The sequence below is a fragment of the Lotus japonicus genome, chromosome 4 (assembly GCF_012489685.1).
Source record: "Lotus japonicus ecotype B-129 chromosome 4, LjGifu_v1.2".
NCBI lineage: Eukaryota > Viridiplantae > Streptophyta > Magnoliopsida > Fabales > Fabaceae > Lotus > Lotus japonicus.
The window spans coordinates 7,462,535-7,485,319 of record NC_080044.1 but is presented as its reverse complement, the minus strand read 5'-3'; the positions used below and the strand labels follow the sequence as shown (position 1 = coordinate 7,485,319).

General features: G+C 36.3%; 2 protein-coding genes across 2 annotated transcripts; both read left to right on the top strand.

The window, feature by feature from the left end:
- Nucleotides 1-1,274: 1,274 nt before the first annotated feature.
- LOC130710994 (triose phosphate/phosphate translocator, chloroplastic) lies at nt 1,275-6,473 on the top strand. Its single transcript, XM_057560415.1, has 11 exons — nt 1,275-1,594; nt 1,683-1,757; nt 2,192-2,257; nt 2,761-2,839; nt 3,110-3,230; nt 3,447-3,542; nt 4,151-4,263; nt 4,406-4,600; nt 5,355-5,454; nt 5,581-5,681; nt 6,194-6,473. The coding sequence occupies exons 1-11, from the start codon at nt 1,344-1,346 to the stop codon at nt 6,209-6,211; spliced, it is 1,215 nt and encodes a 404-aa protein (XP_057416398.1). The 5' UTR covers nt 1,275-1,343; the 3' UTR covers nt 6,212-6,473.
- Nucleotides 6,474-12,216: 5,743 nt separating this feature from the next.
- LOC130714233 (homeobox-DDT domain protein RLT1-like) lies at nt 12,217-22,358 on the top strand. The gene is made up of 18 exons (XM_057564128.1): nt 12,217-12,910; nt 13,047-13,481; nt 14,074-14,153; nt 14,734-15,120; nt 15,238-15,327; nt 15,439-15,603; nt 15,700-15,922; nt 16,023-16,123; nt 16,603-16,689; nt 16,790-16,942; nt 17,021-17,173; nt 17,453-17,662; nt 17,734-18,393; nt 18,472-18,993; nt 19,857-20,477; nt 20,586-20,690; nt 20,799-21,038; nt 21,249-22,358. Exons 1-18 carry the CDS (start codon nt 12,724-12,726, stop codon nt 22,083-22,085), a joined length of 5,256 nt encoding a protein of 1,751 aa, XP_057420111.1. The 5' UTR covers nt 12,217-12,723; the 3' UTR covers nt 22,086-22,358.
- The last annotated feature ends 427 nt before the right edge of the window (nt 22,359-22,785 follow it).

The following is a 22,785-nucleotide window of genomic DNA, read 5'->3' as shown; positions in this document are numbered from 1 at the left end:
GGTGAAGGAAAGGAATGAGAGATAAGAAAATAAAAATAGAAAATATGACATTTGATATATGACATGATATGAAAGGAAAAAAGAGATAGAAACAAAATTGTGTGGAAAAAGTTTAGAGTGTGAATGTATCAAGATTCGTTGTTTACTTCACAACTAATCATGACACCCGTTAAGGTTGGTGGCCTTGAAACATCAATTTAATTTCTAGATTCATCAAATGAAAAAAGGAATTACCAAATCCTGCATTCTACCGATTGTGGTTAATTCAAGTGATAGACACATACTTTATTTCCCTTAATGATGTTTTATGTTGTTTAAGTCTTGTGAATTGAAAAAAATTATACAAAGAGAATTAGCTCTATCATGATGTACATGTTTCCATCTTGAACACTGTCTACATTGAGGATAATTATTGTACTATTGCACACACAAAAAAAAATCCACATATCTATTTTGAAAAATAAAATCATTACCAATAAGGTTAGCACAACCCGTAAAAAGTTGAATTCCTTAAATTTATAGTCCAGGGTTCAATTCTTGAGCAATGTCAGTATGAAATAAGATTTGTTGGAAAGACTTACACACTTAAGTGATTAAAGTCTCAAGAGATTTTTTGTATAAACATTAGGTGCTCGGTCACCTTTTAGATGTAGTCAAATTCAGGATTTAGTCACAGTTAAGGCTCGTCATCCTTCCCCAAGAGTGTATTGTGTGGGGTCGAACCCGAGAGCTTTTCCTAAACACTCAACCTGCGTTGCCAACTGAGCTACCCATCTTAAGTAGTCGCAAGAGATTAGTTTCACACACGTCGGTACTAGGTATAACTAGGGAAAAATCCTTATTGTCAAAATATAAAAAATATCCCTTGCTTTCCGGAGACAAAATGAGCAATTTCGTGACATTCATTACACTAGCAACAACTACTAGTCATAGTTCCATCAAATTTTCACAAGGCAAATGAGAAAAAAAATAAAAGAGGACATGATAAGGCCATGATATTTGAAGAAAAAGGAACACACACAATGCTAGCTCTCTCACCCCTTCACCACCAATCAACCCTTCCACCGTAGACACAAATCTCTTCTATTCAGATAAGAGGGTCCCACCTTCTTCTATCCAACCACACCCTCCTCTCACCTCCACCACACCACCCTACTCCCTCACCATCTCCCACCGTCCACTTCATCATCATTAACCACACCATCAACCTCACGTGCTCCGCGACGCAGCTGATCCGACCCCACCGCGCCACAACAAATAGAGACGGTTAATGAGAACCACAGGCACCAACATAATCGTCCATATTATCACAATCTCTTCGTATTCTCCATCACACTTTCCCAATGGAGTCGCGAGTGTTGTCACGCGCCACCGCCCTCCCTCACCTCCGCAGGCTACCGCGTGAGTCCGTCTCCAGTAATGCCTCCCTCGTCTCCGTCAGAGCGATCGGGTCCGTTGCCGACGGCGGGAACCTCATCTGGGGGAGGCAGCTGCGTCCAGAGCTTTGCTCACCGGCGCTAAAGAAGGATGCTGTTCTGCTCCGTCCTTGCCTCGCCGCCGCCTCCTCGCCGGCTGGTGGTAGCGATTCCGCCGGGTGAGGTCCGTTTCCTCCGTTCTGACTCGGTGAACTCGGAGGCGTCACTGTCATAACTAATGTTTTTGCTGTTGTTTTTTGTTTTCAGGGAAGCGAAGGTTGCTCCGGTTGGGTTCTTTGCGAAGTACCCGGCTCTTGTCACCGGATTTTTCTTCTTCACATGGTAGGTCACGTGATCTGTTACTGTTGATAACAACCTGTAACTGTGTTGTGTAGTGTTCTGTTGTGTGTCTTTCCATTCCTTTTCTTTGCTAAGCTAGTTACTAGTTACTACAACTTTGAATTAACTGAGTTGATGTACTGGTTCAACACTTCGTTCCTTAACCAAGTAGTGAGTTGAGGTTCGAATCTCAACTGTTGCGAATAGAAAAAACTCATTGGTTAGTCTTCAATAGCTTAATCTGTTGACAGTGAAGCCATGTACTTGTCTCATGACTATCGATCGTGAGATACGTGATTAAAACCTAAAAAAAGTTACTACCCTTTTGCACGAGGATAAAGTGATCTTTGGTTTACTTTACTGCTGTGTGTGGTTGTGGCTTGTGAATTGTGATCGCTTTGAGTTTCTGAAATTACTTTTTTGCCCTTTTTATGCAGGTACTTCTTGAATGTGATTTTCAACATCCTCAACAAGAAGATCTACAATTACTTTCCCTATCCTTAGTAAGTTTCTGCAGTTTTATATCTTCAACTTCGTGGACTTTGCCTGTGGATTTCATGCTTCAATTGGGGGTTTCCTCCTATTAAAATGTTGTCAATTACAATAACAACTTAACAAGTGAATAAGTTAGTATAGTATTGCATAATTGTGTAAACAAAAAAAATATTGCATAAATGAAGCATGATTCTAGACTTTTTTTTTTTATGAGAGAAGATTCTAGATTACTTTATTCTTACACATGTTGTACAGTTGTAGGAAAAGGACACAATGGAATAATAGATGAGGTCCTGTAACTTTTGTTATTGATTCGTTTATTCAGTTCTTTATTTATATATAAGTTTAAATGTAGAGTTTAATAATTAAATGTTGACATGTAAATAAGTTTAAAAAAGTGTTGGACTATGCTTGAATTTTAATTAAGCTATATTTAAATAATAATAAAATTCCGATTTAATTAATAATTAATTTTTAGTCTTAATTTTGGTTAGTTGTGGTTTATTTTCAGCTTTGTGTCGGTTATCCATTTGTTTGTGGGTGTGGTGTACTGTTTGGTGAGCTGGACCGTGGGCCTCCCTAAGCGCGCGGTAAGTTAAATTCAACATCTCACAGCCCAGCCCAATTTCTAATTGCTCTTTGCCCAAAAAAAAATTAATTGATGCTTAACAACTTTTCTGATTGACCCTGGTTAACAAATTACAATTTTACATGAATGAACATGTTGGGACACTATTCTAAAGATGAATTTGAACATTTTAATAAAAAAATGCTAATTACAAACTTTCTCATGAATGCTCGATATATGTGGTACATACATATACTGATTTGTTTATGCCATGTTGCTGTTGTCTCTGTAGCCTATAGACTCCAACCAGCTGAAATTGCTCATTCCTGTGGCTGTGTGTCATGCACTAGGCCATGTCACCAGCAATGTCTCGTTTGCCGCAGTTGCTGTTTCTTTCACACATACTGTTAAAGGTGATACTTAAAGTTATGATTATGTGCATGTTTGAATACACAATGGAAAAATAGAATGAAGTCAAAATTATGGTGGACAATTACAAAAGTTAATGGACGTTGCTTTTGTCCACCGTAACTTTTGCTTAGTGTGATTTTTCACGGTGTACTCGAAGGTGCACTATATATAGTTGAAAACTGTATCTACTATCTAACATTGATAAAATTGTGTTTCAGCTCTTGAGCCATTCTTCAATGCTGCTGCTTCACAGTTCATACTTGGCCAATCAATTCCCATCACTTTATGGCTGTCACTTGCTCCTGTTGTTATTGGTAAAATCTTCTCTCTCGTTCAAGTTGAGATGTGTAAAGTAGGAATACGACACTAATATGATCCATCAATGCCACCAGTTATGAAGATTTTTCAATATTATATAAAAATAAGAATCTTAATTAAATTATAAGAGACCATCAGTTAGCATACAAAATGCTATTGTTTATCTAACTATTGTGCGAATTCCTTTATTATTGGTTCAAAAATTCAAAATCTCCCAAAATAGCTAATATAAAGTACAACTTTAAATAGTCAAAGTGGCCTTAGAGAAACAACGGGTGGTTGGTTTAGGTGGTGCGTACACTTGTACCTAATTCTTCTTAAGCATAAAGCCTCAAATTTGAGTCATTGATTCCTTCTCATCAAGTGGTACCTACCTAATTCTTCTAAGCAAAACCTCAAATTTGAGTCTTGGTTGCCTTTTGTACATGATACATGTTGAACTATTATTTTCTCTGTATTAACTTTAAATTTAGAGTTTCAACTTGAAGCCTGAACAAGTTGTAAATGGAGAATGCTAAAATACAATTATAACTTGTACACATACGCAGAGAAATTTAGTCAGTACAAATTGGCATAATGTACTTGCATGTCATCTACTGTATAGGTGTGTCAATGGCATCATTGACGGAGCTCTCATTCAACTGGCTCGGCTTCATAAGTGCTATGATTTCAAACATTTCCTTCACATACCGGAGCATCTACTCAAAGAAAGCCATGGTTAGCTTCTATGCTACCATATAAACTCATTGTTTTACTAACTAGACACATACACTGATACACATATGTATCAATTTCTGATTTCCTCTTTGTTGACTTGCTATTGTTGTTTCATATTATTATTGAACAACTCTCTGTGCAGACTGATATGGATAGCACCAATCTCTATGCTTACATCTCCATCATTGCTCTAATTGTCTGCCTACCACCGGCCATAATTCTGGAAGGGCCTGTACTGTTGAAGCATGGCTTCAATGATGCAATTGCCAAAGTAGGTCTTGTCAAGTTCGTCACAGATCTCTTCTGGGTTGGGATGTTTTACCACCTCTACAACCAGGTAAATCCTTCTTTTCAATGTTATAGACGAGAGTTTCAAATATCTTAATATTCAAGCCTGCTCAAGTACCCTAAAGAGATCAGTTTCGTAATTCAAGTATAATGAAGCATTTGTATTGCATACGATGTATGAGTAAGAAGTCTTACATTTGATGAAATAGAAATTATTGCAATGAAAGGACTCATACACCAGTATTAGGTTTTTAGTAAAAGATGTTGTGTTCAGCTCACTGTTGCGGTTTGCTGTTAGCCCAATGTTGAGGTTTACCAGAGATCTAAGCATCTCGCAACCCAACAGCTGTATCAGAACCAATGGTTGGTCTGGTGAAACCATAGTGTGAAGACTCCTTGTTTTGGCATTGTGGTGACTGCCTTAAGGTTTTAGGTGAAAGATGTAGTGTCCAGTAATCCAATATGGAGATCTCTACGAATTTTAAACATTTCACGGCCCAACAGCATTTGCTTTACTAAATAATAATATGTTTGCATTAGCATGTTTTCTTCACAATAACCTATGACACCTGGAAGTTACTCACAAAAGTTTCTTATCAGAATTGATTTTGACTTACAAATCAATTCTAAAAGAATTTCAAAACATGCTATAAGTTGTTTCAATTCATTTATGTTTTGCATATTCCTACCTGAGTGAGGGAGATTCATTTTGTTGTTAATCTACTTATCAAATTCTATTGGTCAAAGGCAATTCCATTTTATGAAATGGCAATGATATATACATGTTCATTTTTCATCACCAGGTGGCCACCAACACACTGGAGAGAGTGGCTCCTCTCACTCATGCAGTTGGCAACGTACTGAAACGTGTATTTGTGATTGGATTTTCAATTATTATCTTCGGTAAATATCATTAAGTTTCCTGAATGCTATTTTCTTTATTGATTTTGGGTTTCCTTGCTCTTCAAGAAAAAGTTACCCTCCTCATAATCTGACATTCTGAGTGGCTTTGGTTGGGAACTCACACAGGTAACAGGATTTCCACCCAAACTGGTATTGGAACAGCAATTGCAATTGCTGGAGTGGCAATCTACTCGCTTATCAAAGCCAGGATCGAGGAAGAGAAGCGAGTAAGTCTTAGTGTTTCTAATGAATTACACCAAAACTGCATATTAAGATGTTGTTCCCCTTAAGCATTTAGTCGATGGTTCGATCCCTCAGCAATGTGTAACTGTGTATAGAGAAAGATTTGCTGAGAAAGACCTACACACCTAATGTGATCTTAGAGTCTTGAGAGGATTAATACATAGCTGCTAGCTGTGGAGATATGTTGGTGAAAAGAAAACCTTGAAACTAACATTTTATTGTTCATGGGCAAGTCATAAATAAACCACTTTTTGTGTGCTTTCTTAGTCACCACTATAGTTGCATTCTTCTAGCAATGAAAAGCATTTTTCAGTTTTTTTTTTTAATTCCTTATGTTTTGGATAGCATATTCATTAAGCAATAATTGTTGGTGATGACAAATTTTGTAAGGAACTTTTGAATAGATTTTACCTTGGCCTTCAAAATGCACATGTACATAGGCCATATAGCAATTCTCAGTAACATTGACACCATTTTCTTTTGGTTTTCTTGTCAGCAAGCGAAAGCAGCATAAGGTGAAAAAGGCGTCAACTTGGAGGATGTCTTGCACTGTAAATGAGTAAAAATTTCCCTCAAAATAATTGACTGGTTCAGTACTGAACTATCTTTGTGATAGCGCGCATTTTTATTTTTCCTTCTTTTTGTGAAATCCTTTTTATCCCCTTCCTTCGTTCATTCAGAAAACAGTGACTTGCTGATTTGCGGTCTTCTATTGTTGATTGGAAAATGATGTATCCATGATTCTCATAAGGAAAATAACTCATTTATCACTCAAATTCACATCCATCATGAGAGCAAAATAAATAGAAGAGATAAGTGAGAATATGACATGACAATAATTTTTTTTTGAGTAAAATACACTTACCCCCCTCAAGGTTTGCTAGAAAAACACTCCACCCCATTCTTATTCAAAATATACACTCCACCCCACTCATTTTATCAAGTTAACCTCATTCAAAAAGATGCTAACGGAATATTCCATTCAAATCAAAATTATTTAATGTAAACTTATTTTTCCTTTTTTTTTCTGGTTATTTTTTTTTTTAGAAAAAAACGTCACTTTCTAATATTTGACCAAATAAATATTCTCAATGCTACATACTGTTGGAGCTGGTATATAAAGTAACCATTTTATAAAATAATTCAAGAATAAATATGTATGAAATAGTTTTAAATTAAAACTTATGGTAAAAGTACGTTAAACTTTCACTCCATAAAAGAATATAAAGTTATATTATTATTTTAATTAATTAATTAATTTGGATAATATGATCGCGTTGGTTATAACATGTTAAATGTTAAAGTATATATTACTTTTAGTAATTGAAAATGAGGGATGTTATTGATATATGATAAGAGAATTTTATTAAATAATATTCATACACTACTCAATGAATTCATAAGCAACATTTTTTTATAAATCTAGGAAAAAGAAATTTAATTAGTATTTATTTGGTGAAATTTTAATTAGTATGAAATTAATTTCAAAATATTTTTATATAATTCACTATTTATAAAAATCCTTTATAAACTGGGTATTACTAGTAATTGTGATGTTATATTCTTTTTTGTTGAAACTAACGTTTTTTTTTTAAATGGAACTGACGTTAAACGATTTTTATTTGAAAGTGAGGTTTTTTTTTGAAAAAAATAAAATAAAAAATAACCAGAAAAAAAAAGAAATGAAAAAATAAGTTTACATTAAATAATTTTGATTTGAATGGAATATTCCGTTAGCATCTTTTGGATGAAGTTAACATGATAAAATGAGTGGGGTGGAGTGTTTTTATTTTGAGTAAGAATGGGGTGGAGTGTTTTTCTAGCAAACCTTGAAGGGGGTAAGTGTATTTTACTCTCTTTTTTTATGAAAGTACCCTGAAAGATAAGGTGGAATGAAATCTTTTGTCCCCATTTGATGTTTCATTCTCTTGTCCCAACAATTAAATTGTGTATCATGTCATTAAGAAGACACATTTAAGGTTATTGATTTATCATTTTCACGCCTACACAACATAATTTAATTGGTGTGACAGGAAGGACAATGAGTGGAATTGAAGAATCTTTATCCATAGAAGGTAGTGTTGTGTGCTAATACTTTATATATCAAATTTCTCATAATGAACTATTAAAACTACTGTGAAAGTTCTAAAAATGGTCAACAGTCAGCAGCATTTGGGTTGTAAGTTCTTCTTCAGAGCCTACTGGGTCAAGTACTCATTTCTTTGACTAACAAGTTCATGAGGCAAAACTATTGTAAATGGTAGATTCAACGGTGGTCAAGTCCAAAAATCAAAGGTTTGAAAGGAAGAAATGCATATAGTGCACGTCTAGATAAGAAATTCGTTAACGATCATAACTTTGAATCCATGTGAGCAGAGGCAGAAATTTTTAGACCAAGATCTAACGGAATATATATAACTAGTAAATTTTTAGGTTAAAAAGCACTTTTGGCCCCTGATGTTTTAAGTTTGTGTAAATTCTGTCCCTACTATATTTTTATCGATGTTTCTACCCCTCATGTTTTAAAACAGTGCATCGTCTACCCCTCATGTTTTCAAACAGTGCACCGTCTAGACGGTGCACTGTTTGAAAACATGAGGGGTAGAAACATCGACAAAAATAGATAGGGGCAGAATTTGCACAAATTTAAAACATCAGGGGCCAAAAATGCTTTTTAGCCTAAATTTTTATAAACACAAGAAATACAGAAATAATTTGAGTATAAAAAGTATTAGAGTAAAGTACACTCACCCCCTCAAGTTTTGTTAGAATAACACTCCACCCCATTCTTATCTAAAATCTACACCCCACCCCATTTTATATAGAGGCAAATTTAGTGACGAAAAATATTCTTCATAAATAATTAGTTATTATTTAAATTGTTAATCAATAATTTCAAAAAATATTTTCAATATAATCCAATAAATATAAAAATGAAAACATCACAGTCCTCCTCATTCTCTCAATCGCGTTCTTCCTCCGTAAATTCACAATGCAAATTCTGCAATAGCACACATGACTGGTTGACAAACCATATCTCAAACATAGTGAAACATGTTTGTGTTTTCATATTTGGTAATAATTCAATTTTAATCAAAATAATCTATTTATACCTCCAATTTTTAAAATTGGATTGTAGACCCAAAAAGCAACACAAATGGGTGAAGAAAATAGAGAAATAAAATTAAGAAATATGAAGTGGATCGGAGGTTATTAGAACCCAACGATGCGGTGGAGCACCGTTTTTAACAAAATCCAACAACATCTTAAACCAACAAAGCGTTCGCTCACAACTTAAAGGGGTGAAGTTCACAACAAGTAGTTGAACAAGTGGCTTTGGGGATGTGCGATTCACGTTTTGGGGTTCAGGTCGCAACAAAACTTTGAGGCATGGTGGTGCCAAGGGGTTTCACATTCTGGGATGGTTGTCGTCGTGTTAAAGGGAGCAAAGGTTTGGTGGTGACCGTTTGTGGTGAGAAATATGATTTGGAGATAGATGAGACGTGGACTTAACAGACAGAGTGGATGGTTTTTTTAAATTTAATTCAGTAAAATTATTTTCATAAATTGATGTATGATAGTGTATATGCATTTAATTTATTTAAATTTTAACTAATTCGTAATTATTTTTTATTAGTGACGAATTTGTTTTCGTCACTAAATTTTGCCTTTATAAAAAATGGGGTGGAGTGTAGATTTTAAAAAACAATGGGATGGAGTGTCATTCTTGCAAACCTTGAGGGGGGTGAGTGTATTTTACTCAAAGTATTGACTGGCTGATAAGCATTCTAGTAAGAATAAAAAAAATTAGAATCAACAAATAAAACAACAGTTGCATGTGCTCTAAAATAGTCCCCCATAAGTTCATAACAGATAATAATTGGAAAAAAAACCACAAAATATCTCTGTCATACTAAAAAACTTATCAGCACAGAAGTCCCGATATCTTAAAAATGAGTCAAATAGTTTTCTCAAGTGGGACTCAAACTCACTTGAATTCTTAATCATCTTCCTTTAAGTTTGAGTCACCACCATATTATCATGAACCCTCCGCGGAAGCTATTCATACTTGCTTTGACATCTCAGCTGATTTGAAATTTTGATCCACTTAAGCATTTTTCTCTTTCAAATATTTTCTTTACATATCTCAGGCTTTCGATCCAAGTGAGGAAGAAGACTGAATATTTCTCCATTCTAGGCACAATTTCCATCTCTTTGATGCGTGAGGTTATATTCTCCTATTGCTTGAATTGTTCTTGATGAGGGTATTTAAAGTGACGTTATGCTGCACAATGAAACAGACGCACCATACACACGGGCGCATACGAGTTGGGTTGGATGAACTTTTGGTCTAACCAGAATCCAAACCAATTAAAACTGTTCAGGTTGACTTAGATCAGATTTCATGAGATTTTATCTTTGGAGTTGATCCAATCCAACCCGATGATGTTTGGGTTGGATCGAGTGGATTAATCGAAGCGCTATTAAAAAAAATTAAAATAATACTAAGTATGGAATATAAGAAATGAAATAAAAATTTATTAAAAATTTGAAAATAAATAAATAAAAAATGATAAATCTGTTATAGTACCAAATATCATGAAAATGAGGCAAAATGAAGGGGTTAAGGCTGAAGTGAGAGAGAGTTGAGTGAGAAAGTAGAAATTGGAAGAGAGAAAAGTTTAGGTTTTGAAACTTTCAGCAAATTTTAATTTACAATTTTTCAATTTCTTTTTGTACAAACATTTAGTATTTACTGGGAAAAAAGTTAAAAAAATGTATTATTATATATTTTGGTATCGAGTTAGGTTGGATGAATTTATTTTTGAATCCGATCGATATCAAAACCGAACATGGTTGGATTGAAGGAAATCCATTCAATTAGACGTGTTTGCCCAATCAAATCCATACTATTACTATCGAATCTATTCAGGAGCGGGTTCATCGGATCGACCGACCGATGTCTACCCCTAATAGACTACATTAAAGGTATGTAATTGATTGAAATTAATAGAAGTAGCCGTTTTATTTTGAAATCTTAAATTAAACACCAATTACATGCATTTGTGGCTGGTCATGCCCCAAGTCTTGGTGTACTTACAACATCTTTGTTACCGTACTTACAACATCTTTGTTACAACATCTTTGTTACCGTACTTACAACATCTTTGTTACCATAGAACTTGCGAAGAGAGAAAATGCATAGATAGAGATTACCATGAAACAAAAAGCCAACTTCATTTGGTTCTCTTCTTTGCAAAAAAAGGGAGAGACTGCGACTGCGGAACGATAGCTAGATTTGGCACCCCACTCATTAGAAATGTCACCCCACTTTCGGAAACTTAGTTTCCGAAATATTTCGGAAATAAGGTTTCCGAAGTATTTTTTCACTCAAAAGTGGGGTGTTACATGTATTTTGCACTACAAATCATGAATTAATTTCAGAATATAAGATTCCGAAATAATTCGGAACCCGAAAATCCAAAAATTGGGGGTGTGAAATCTAAGGGTTGGGGTGTCAAATCCAGCTCTCCTGCGGAACCCATCTACTATTTCTCTTCTCCTTCCAAGAAATGAAGGATTTTTCTTGTGTTTATTTTGTTTTTTATTTTTGTCCGTATGCATATGGTACAAAGAGTCAAAAAGTTATATTCATGAGGGCAAATAAGTCTTTTGATAAATTCATTTTTATTTTACAATTATCCACCTTATTCTTTATCTTCTCTTTCACATCTATTTCTCTTATGCCAAACAATCTAAAAATACACAATTTTTTTCACATTTTCAATCTTCTCATCTTCTCTTTTCTCCGGTTCTACTCTACTCCGTTTTGCATCTTCTACGACTACAACCAAACAAAGCATTAAGCATTTCCCGGGTATTTAACGCTACCTGGAAACCAACCAATTCGTGAAACTTGAAAAGGCCCAAGAGAAGCCCAATTCATAAATGTGGTCCCAAGCAAGAAAGAAACGGGACCCACAAAACATAAACGTGAGTGAAACATCAAGACATCCCGAATCACTGAAAATCAACGAAACCGAACCTGAGCCAAAAATGAAAAAACAATAAGAAGCAATCCGAAGCAGAGTCAGCAATTCATTTCTTCTTCAAGAAAAAAACCAATATTCACTCACACACACTAATTCACCACAACTTTTATTTTAAGAAGAAATATAAAAGCAATAAATAAACATGCTATATATAAAAATATAAAATCCCCAGCCAGATAAGAACCTCCAAATATTGTTCATCGAAATTAAAGCACCACAGGAAGAAACACACACATGCATGCAGTCACAGAAAATAGAATTTCACAAAATCTATTTGATTTATGATTTAAGATAACACCATAAATTACAAGATTAGAAAACCTCAATCCAATCAAAAGAAAAACATTATTAAAAATAACAAAAACACCATTACTTTGTCGTGATTTTGTTTTTTAGCACACAACTCATTTAAAGTCCTCTGTTTGACAAGAACAACAATCACACTCTCACTGACACCGTTCATCATTCATCATAAGATTAAAAAGAGAACCCAAAAAAAAAAAGAGAAATCAGATTATATTATTCGAACAAGATAAAAAAAAATTAAATTGGAAATTATGAAAGGTTGTGGTAGAAGAATTATACTAGTTGTAGCAGCAGTCAAGAGCAACTGTTGTTGGATTATTATTTTTGATTTTCTTAGCATAGTGTTAATATTATTGAAATTGAAATTTCTCTTCAAAGGTTCCTTTATTCTTCTTCTTCATTGTTGTTCTTTCTTTTCAATTTCTCGTTACACGTTTCTTTCCTATTTCTCTTTTCCTTTGTTTCACTATTGGTATTTATCTCAATTTCAATCTTCGAATGAGAATCATAATCCTTCTTGTGAATTTCAATTGCTTGATTTTCACGGAATTTCGGTTCATAATTGATTCTTTTGGGAAACCCTAGTTTCTGTTTCTTCTTCTTTAGAGGGGTTGTTCGATTTCTAGGGTTTGTGAATCAAGCTTCGATCTTTGATCGGTTTTCGTCGATGGAGGGCGAGGCCGGTTCGGAAGGAGATAGTAATCGGAAAAGGGGTAGCGCAGATGATAACAGCGATGAGAATAGGAACGAGGGAAGCAATAGCAAGATTGCGAATTCGAATGATGGTCAGGGCAAGCCCAAGCGTCAGATGAAGACACCCTTTCAGCTTGAAACCCTTGAGAAAGCTTATGCATGTTCGTTCTTCAATTTCTATTTGAGAAATTTTATTTGTGTGTTTGTGTTTTTTATTTCATATTTTCTAGTATTTTTGATGATTTTGATTTTGAGATTTTTTTTTGGGTTAATTTTGTGAATTTTCTGCTTGATTAGTGGATAAATTCCCTTCGGAGGAGGTGAGGGTGGAGTTGTCTCAGAAGTTGGGGTTGTTGGATCGGCAGCTTCAGATGTGGTTCTGCCATAGGAGATTGAAGGACAAGAAGGAAATGGCGCTGAAGAAGCAGCCGCAGAAGGTGGAGGTGGAGCCTTTGCCGGATTCTCCTGTGGATAACCTAAGGTTGGGCCCTGAACTTGGTAATGGGTATGCTTCCGGGTCAGGGTCAGGTTCGAGTCCGTTTACACGTTTGGAGCCCCGGAATGGGGTTTCCCGGGGCATGCCCGGTTATTACGAGTCTCCACAAGCTGTAATGGAGCGTAGAGCTATTGCTTGTGTGGAGGCACAGTTAGGGGAGCCATTGAGAGATGATGGACCCACTCTAGGAGTCGAGTTTGATCCATTGCCGCCAGGTGCTTTTGGCACACCGATAGGTATGTTATCACAAAGCTTGTGTTCCTATCTTCACTTATTGAGTTAACTGAATGCTGCCAGCTTCTTTTACATGTTCTGTTGTACATTTCTTAGCTCCTAAATTTACTTGGCATGCCTGAATTGCTTATCTTCCTTGCATTGTTCATCTCCTTAGGCATCATGAAAGTGCTAAGGCCTAGTTGACTTGAGAAGACTTTTCTGTTTTCTTTTCATATTTTGAATAAAAATTACATAAGTTTCACAAGGTTATCTAAACCACCCCAGTCCCCAACCCCAAGTAAAAATGGGGTACAATCACCCCAGCCTTAGATGGCCCAATAATATTTTGACACATGCCACGAGCTGGAATTTACCAAGTCACATGTCAGAATATTACTGGGCCACCTAAGCTTGAGTGATTTTACCCCATGTTTACTTAGGGTGATTTAGACAAGCCCAAGTTTCACCTTGTTTTGTTTGTTTGGTTAGTAGCTCTTTTTCTACATCACTGTGCTTTATATTTTATTTGGATAAACTTTTATAGGTTGTTTGTGATGGGTGAATGCACCTTGTTTAGCTGCTAACACTTTTGGTATATGTTCTCTGGAGCAGCGGTTACAGAGCACCAGAAGCTTCCTAGTCCTTCCTATGACAGTAAAATATATGGAAGACATGATGTTAGAACTAATAAGGTTGGTTTCCTCTATTCTATAACAATGTAGTCCTTGGTCAATAAAATAAACCTTATTTTGAGCTGCATGTACATCTTATCGTTATTGGTCACAGGTTTAGGTACCTTTTCAAAATGCACATCCTTCGCATTAGTTTATAGCTGTATACTCCTTTAGTTCCTTATGACTTTTGGGCTTTTACCTCTCTCAGAATGATGACCTGGTAGTGCCAGCTTGAAACTTTCTACACAGACTTCTATTTTGTTTTCGATTAATATAGATTTTTGTTTAGGTGGTAATTTTTTAAAAAGAAAAGGGAAAGTGGTTTGTATGGTTGGAGGTAGCCTGAGTTTTTGTTGTTGATATTATGTTTAGATTGAGGTGTTTTTCTCTTGTGTTTTTTGTCTTGTCTTGAGTCGACAGGCAGATTATCTTTTAAATACTCTTTTGATACAAATAATCTTCCATCTGTGTTTTCTTTGAGATTTTGAGAAACTAGAAAACCTGATGTTATTCCTTGTTTAAAGTTTTGGTAGTGCTGGTGGTGTTTTACTGCGTAGTTGCTTTATTTGAGTTTGATTTGTATTGAGCTTTATTCTAGGCTATGGCAAAGACATTCCAGTCTCGCAGCAGGCCTGATGCTTTTGGACAGTTTAGGCAATCTCATTTACATGATCTGATGGAGGACCCTGCCAGAAATCCCTCTGTTGCACCTGTGCTTGAGCAGCTACCGAGAATTCATGTTACCCAAGGTCAGTCTTCTCGTGTTCGTCTATCGTCTCAACAAGACAGACAAGGGAGTTCATTTCAGTCTCCTCCTCTACCTGATGATGTTAACCCCCTAGCGGAATTGTACACAAACATAACTAATGGGGGAATGAACTCTCACTTCACTGATCACCAAATGGTTGGGCCAGAAAATGCATATGCTTTACCTTCTGGACAACTTTTGCATGACAATGCAGTTCGGATCGATAGGAAACGAAAGGTATCTTTGAGCCATCTTCTGTAATTAATGTTTTCATTTTCTTCTGTTCAGCTCTTGGAAGTGTATAATATATTCTTCACAAATGATGATTTTATATTTTTAATTATATTTATGTAGAGTGATGATCCCCGAAGTGCAAAGGACGTTGAAGCCCATGAGATAAAGATCCGGAAAGAGCTTGAGAAACAAGAGAGCCATAGACGGAAGGTTTATTTGAAATGAATTTAGTTTAGCCGACCATAATAGATATTTTAGAGCGTAAAATTCTTATCGCACTCTTTTTAACTAATCCCTCCTTTTCCTCTGTCTGTTATTTAGAATGAAGAGAGAATGAAGAAAGAGATGGAGAGACAAGATCGTGAAAGAAGGAAGGAAGAAGAGAGATTGATGCGTGAGAGACAGCGAGAAGAGGAAAGAGCAAAACGTGAGGAAAAGCGTGAAATTGAACGTAGGGAGAAGTTTTTGCTGAAAGAGAATTTAAAAGTAAGTTTGTAAGCCTAGTGCTGATAGCCTCCTTTTTGCTAATATTTAAACATGTGTGGGTATTTATTGTATTTCCACATGTTCTTTCTTAAAAAGGCTGAGAAAATAAGGCAAAAAGAAGAGCTTCGCAAAGAGAAAGAGGCAGAGAGAAGAAAAGCTGCCCTTGAAAAGGCAACTGCCCGTAGAATAGCTAAGGAATCTATGGAGCTTATTGAAGACGAACAGTTGGAAATGATGGAGTTGGCTGCCTCAAGCAAGGGGTTGTCCTCTATTATCCATCTTGATTTTGATACTTTGCAAAACCTGGAATCATTTAGGGGTGAGCAATTTTATTTTTATTCTTTGGGTGTTAGGTCTTTATCTTGAAATACTGGTAAAGGGAGAGTTTCTAGTACTGAAACCTTATTATTACACTGTAGATTCATTGAGTGTCTTCCCACCTGAGCGTATAAAGCTGAGAAAACCATTTGCTATCCAGCCCTGGATCAACTCAGAAGAGAACATTGGCAACCTTCTCATGGTATGTTCTCACCACCACTTTTACTTCCTTATAACACACAGCATACAAAATCCATATGTTAACCTTGTTTCTGTGTCATCTGCTCTGCTTTATCCTGTTAGCGGTCAACTTTGCAGTTCTTTATGATTTGATAGTACGTTAATGGTTTCGTGTCTGCTTTTAGAAGATAGTTATGGTTGTTGAAGTTAATGTTGCGTGTATGTTGGACTTAAATTAGGTAAACATGGATATTTTCTTTTGGTCTTTCTGTATATTGGTTTGTAATGGTATTGTGGTATTAATCTTTCTGTATTCTATAATTGAGAAGTTCTTTTTCTGTTATCTTATATTGTACAGTGCTTGTTTGTTGAATCAGCAGCTCTGTGGATTTACTGATCACCTTTCTACATACTGCATTGACTGTTTTATACTTAATTTGGCTTATTGCATGATTGAAGCTTCTGATTTTAATGTTTCGAATCTGTGGTGGTCTATTTCAGGTTTGGAGATTTTTGATTACCTTTGCTGATGTTCTGGAGCTATGGCCTTTTACTCTTGATGAATTTGTGCAAGCATTTCACGACTATGTCAGTCAGTCTAGCCTTTACTTGTGATTTCATGTTATCAGTTTAACCATTTTTGTACACTCTTTTTGCTCACTATGGGTATTTAAATCATTTATCACAGGATTCAAGATTGTTGGGTGAGATACATGTTGCACTTCTTAAGGTGATAATAAAAGACATCGAAGATGTTGCAAGGACACCCTGTACAGGATTAGGAATGAATCAGAATGGTGCTGCTAATTCTGGAGGTGGCCATCCAGAGATTGTGGAGGGGGTAAATTCAGATATTTCTAAAATATAATATATTTTATTTAAAGGAGTCCAGTCCTGTAATTGACTTTTTCTATTTTAGGCATATGCATGGGGCTTTGACATACGAAATTGGCATAGACACTTAAATCAGTTGACATGGCCAGAAATTTTCCGGGAGCTTGCATTATCAGCAGGATATGGGCCACAGTTGAAGAAAAGTATCACACTGTCAAATACAAATGATAAAGTCGAGGTTCATTTTTCTTTATTTTTGTTTTAATTGTGTTGCACCTTTGAAGTTACATGAATACCTCCATATTTTAGCGATTTTGGTTAAGTACAGTTACGATATGATTTCATGCTATTTTGTCCTGAGATGTAATGTCCAACTGGAACCTTTGGAGACTTTTTGGTGCTATTAAATGTTTTCCTGAATATATTTTCTTTTCCATGCATATTAATCAATTAAATTTTTATGAGGTCTTAATGTCATTGCATTAAACAGTGTATCTAAATGCATATCTAATTACAGGGAGAGAATTGTGAAGATATAATTTCTACACTTCGTAACGGTTCAGCAGTAGAAAATGCAGTGGCAAAAATGCAGGCCAGAGGTTTATTAGCTCCTAGAAGATCTAGGCATCGGTTAACTCCTGGAACTGTTAAGTTTGCGGCCTTTCATGTTCTCTCGCTCGAGGGTAGCAAGGGGTTGACAGTACTAGAACTTGCAGAAAAAATTCAGGTGAGTTGCACATTAATTCTCTATCATATTGTTAGTCTTTTCCTAACTTTTTATCTCTCTTTTCCTGTCAGAAATCTGGTCTTCGGGACCTGACAACCAGCAAGACTCCTGAGGCATCAATTTCTGTTGCTTTGACAAGAGATACCAAGCTTTTCGAAAGAATTGCTCCATCAACATACTGTGTACGTGCTGCATTCAGGAAGGATCCCGCTGATGCTGAGTCCATTATTTCTGAAGCAAGAAAGAAAATTCAGATATTTGAAAATGGGTCTCTAGCTGGGGAAGATGCTGATGATGTTGAAAGAGAAGAGTCAGAAAGTGATGAAGTTGATGAGGATCCTGAAGTTGATGATTTGGTAAATCCTTCGAGTGCTAACAGACCATCTGAACAGTGTGATGACTTCTTATCAAATGGAAAAGAAAATTTGGTTCCTGATATAGAACTTAAAGATGAGTTTGATAAGGATCTGCCTTATTTTCCTGAGAATGGTTCCAAGAATGCTGATTGTCCAAGTTCTGTCACTGCACAACCTGTTGCTTGTGAAGATCTGAATGCTGGAAATCTTGGTGACGAAAATATGGAAATTGATGAAAGCAATTCTGGAGAGTCATGGGTTCAAGGGCTTACAGACGGAGAATATTCTGATCTCAGTGTAGAGGAGCGTTTAAATGCTCTTGTTGTATTAGTTGGGGTTGCAAATGAAGGCAATTCAATCCGTGTTGTTCTTGAGGTAAAGTTTATTCCATTTAATGTTTCTTTAAGTTGATTTATGTATTTAGTTTATCAAATTGACCCAAGAATTGTTCAGGATCGATTGGAAGCAGCGAATGCTCTGAAGAAGCAAATGTTGGCAGAAGCACAGATAGATAAAGTTCGTTTGAAAGAGGATAATTTTAATAAATCAGATTTTCTATCTATCAATGGGAATAAAGTTGAGGAGGGAAAACAAAGCCCATTGCTTGACACTAATATTGGGAATAATAATAATGAGGCATCTCCCAGCACTGCAGAAAATCAGAAAGCTGCTCCGCTTGCACTAAGCATGTCTACTGAAAAACCCTCATCAGTTCAAGACCTCTGCACAGTTCTAGAGAACCCTCACAGTCAACTATCTGCACAATTTTCAAAAAGGTCGCGTTCTCAGTTGAAGTCTTACATTTCACACATAGCAGAAGAAATGCATGTCTACAGATCATTGCCCCTTGGGCAAGACCGCAGACGTAATCGATATTGGCAATTTGTTGCATCTGCTTCTTGCAATGATCCTGGCTCTGGCAGGATATTTGTTGAATATCATGATGGCAAATGGAGGCTCATTGATTCTGAAGAGGTAAATTGTTTGTTTGGTCTAGTTACGTTTTTTTCTTTTCTTTTCTGTTCTCCTCAAAGGCCAATCTCCTTTTTTTGCTGATTTACTCGTATCTCTTGGGGTGTTTGTGGGGGGGGGGGGGGGGTTACAAACAATAAAGCACATATTAACTTGAGGAGTTACATTTGCCTTTCGAGTCTTTGAACAGCCAATTCTCTGGCATTTTCCAACATCAGACATTGGCCTTGTTTGTGCTCTTCACCGGTTTAAGGGCCGTTTAATGGTTTTGGAGTTAGTTTTTAATCAATGGTTTATATGGTTGACTTGATCGACCAATGGAGAGCTCATGTATGGCTGGTCTATTTCAGTTTTTAAAACACCACCTTAAGCACATCATCTTGTTTTGACTGTGTTCTCCATCAATATATGACCATATAGTTCTACGAAGAAGAATAGCCTTAAAAATGTGTTAGAATATTTACAAAATATCTCAATTTCTTAATATATCATAATATTTTAGGGTATCTTAAACAATCTCTTTGGAGTGGTGTTTAGATTTCATTATGTTTCCTTGTTTGTTTCCTTATTTGAGATTGGGAATCTCTGGACTCCACTCCATAAGAGATGTACTTTGTATTTCGTACTATATCAAATCATTATCAATTCTAGATTATTCATTAGTTTGTATTCTCTTTTCCTTTTTGTTTACCTAGGCCCTAAACTAGTAAACTCTCAAGTCTCAACATGGTATCACAGTGGTACACCCGTACCATCCTCTTTTATGTCCTGTTACTATTTTGTGCTTTCAAGATCCAAATTTTTGGAATTATGGTTTGGTACTTTCTATTGACTGTTATATAATTTCTTCAACTAATCCCTTGCAGGCCTTTGATGCACTTTTGAATTCCTTGGACTCGCGTGGGATCAGGGAATCTCATTTGCGCTTAATGTTGCAAAAGATTGAGAATTCCTTTAAGGAAAATGTTCGAAATAATACTCTATGTGCCAAAAGTGGAAGCAGAGCTGAAACTTTCATTAAAAACGAAGCTGATGAAACAGATTCCAGTCCTGATCCCCGTACTGAATCGGACAGTCCTAGCAGTACTCTCTGTGGCTTGAACTCTGATGCTTCAGAAACTTCATCATCCTTCAAAATTGAGCTCGGTAAAAGTGAGAGTGAGAAGAAAGCTGCCTTGAGAAGGTATCAAGATTTTCAAAAATGGATGTGGAAAGAATGCTATAACTCATCAATATTATGTGCAATGAAATATGGGAAAAAGAGATGCAAACCTCAGGTTGACATCTGTGATATCTGTCACAACACTTACTTCTTTGAAGACTCCCATTGTAATAGTTGCCACCGTACTTTTCCCTCCAACAATGAATTTAATTTTTCTAAACATGCATTTCAATGTGGAGACAAGTTATCCACTGAAATTTGCACTTTGGATTCTTCTCTTCCCATACGTACAAGATTTCTTAAGGCCCTGCTAGCTTTAATTGAGGTGAGTTGAGAATATACTTTACATTTGTTAACTTTTAGCCTTTTGTTTTTTGCACTGAATTTTAGAATGTTTCTTTTGAGGGATTTATTTTCATATGCTGATTTGTAGGCATCTGTTCCACTTGAAGCATTTCAATCAATTTGGACGGAAGATATTAGGAGGCATTGGGGTATGAAATTGAGCAAATCATCTTCTGTTGCAGAACTTCTACAGGTTTGCGATTTCAATTAAAATTTTAACTATCATATGTTTGCACTATTTTAGAAAATTATAATCAGTGTCTACTCGGACATTTTTAAAATTTAACAATCTGTTGTGCAGATATTGACCCTATTTGAGAGCGCATTGAAACGAGACTTTATATCATCAACCTTCTCTACAACAGAGGAATTGTTGGGGTTGAGCACAACGTCAGAATGCCCTATGGATCCTGAATTGGTTTCGGTGGTTCCATGGGTTCCACGGACCACTGCGGCTGTGTCTCTCAGACTTCTTGAGTTTGATGCATCCGTTATGTATGTACAGCAACCTGAGCCCCGTGGGGAGAAAGAAGTATATGCTGTGAGTCTTTCATTTTTCCTTGTTTTTATTAGACTGATTTTGCTCTTAAACTTGTACAATGTTTGATATTCCATGATAGTTTGCTATGTAAAATTTTCATTTGTATGAGAGTCCCTTCAGTTATATTTGGGGGACAGGTTGTGGCTCTTTTACTGGAAAGTTTCATGCTATTCTGATCAACATTAGTAATCTAACTTTGCTTTCCTGCAGAAGCTTCCTTCAAGATATAATCCTGTCAAATCTAGTAAAGTTGTTGAACCAGCAAACTTGGATGCTTCTATGAAAATTGTGGGAAGCAGCAATAAACAGAGACGCGTGAGCAATGATAAAGGACGGGGCAAAAAGCTATCTAAAAGAATGCATGATTCCAATCGAGATAGTGGCCGCCGGAATGTCAAGGTCTCTGGGAATCCAAGTCAAAGAAAGAAACAGCAAGGACAACAATCTGAAAGACAGGCTGGTGTACGTGGCCGCCGGACAGTCAGGAAAAGGAGATCGGAGAAGAGGGATGTTGAAGATTTGTTGCTGGGCCATAAGACTGCTACTCACAACGCCAGTATTGGTGGAGAGTCATTGAGATTGTTTGATGAGGACTGGGATGATGAAAAAGAAAGTCCCATGACTCCCATCCACATGGGGGCTCCTGACATTAGTAACAACACTGAAGTGGCTGAATCTGATGACAATGTCCAAGTAGGTGAATCTGATGACAATGTCCAAGGAGTGGAATCTGATGACAGTGACCAAGCAGTGGAGTCTGATGACAATGGCCAAGCAATGGAATCGGATGATGATGTCGAAGCAGTGGAGTATGATCAAGGAAACTGGGAGATAGGTTTTCATGGCACCCCTAACAGATGGAGTAGGGATATGGCTGGAATGATTGATGAAGATGTGGAAGCTTCTGAAGATGACAATGACAATCGCGTTGAAGAGAATGAAGAGGAGGAATTAGAAGAGGCAGACGATGATTCAGATGGTATGGTAAATGGAGTTATAAATGAAGAAAGCTCAGACTCAGCTATGTCTGATGATTCTTCTGATTAGGACATTGTTTTCTTATTGGTCAATGAAGGAAGTGAATTGCATTTCAAGGCTGCATTACAATTTTCATGTTGCAGCATTGCATGGTAGCTCCAAGTCAGGTCATGGCTCCAAGAGTTTTATGATTCTTCTGATTAGGACATGCAGAATGAATCCCTGTATTTTTAACCATTTTCAAGGAGGGTTAGCCAGCCTCATATATATATGTATTTTTCTTTTAATTTTGGTTATTTTCATAGATATTAATTAACTAATAAAGTCGCATACCTTATCTCTCGTTGTTTCCTCTTTCAACCAGATAAACTCTATCCTGAAAACTTGATAGTTACAAGACCGGTGTAATTGTACTGAATTAAAATTAGCTAGCTGGGGATGGATTTGAAAGTACCAAGAGGGAGTCTACATGTTTTTCTGCATGTTTGGAGGACTATGCATAATGTGTTGCAGGTCAATGCTAATACGTTTAAATGCAATTTAGCTTTGTTTGTGGCTTGTTCACGTTGCTCAGCAAGTATGGAAGACACTCTTAATTGCCTAAAGGATTGTCTGCATTCGAGAGAATCTGGGTGAAGATGGATGCACTCTCAGAACAATTTCGATCAACCTGATTTAGCTACTTGGGTTATGCCCCTGGCTCGTAGCTGTCATGGCATTAAATTCATTGCTTGCCTTTAGAGTTTATGGAAATGGAGGAATAACATAA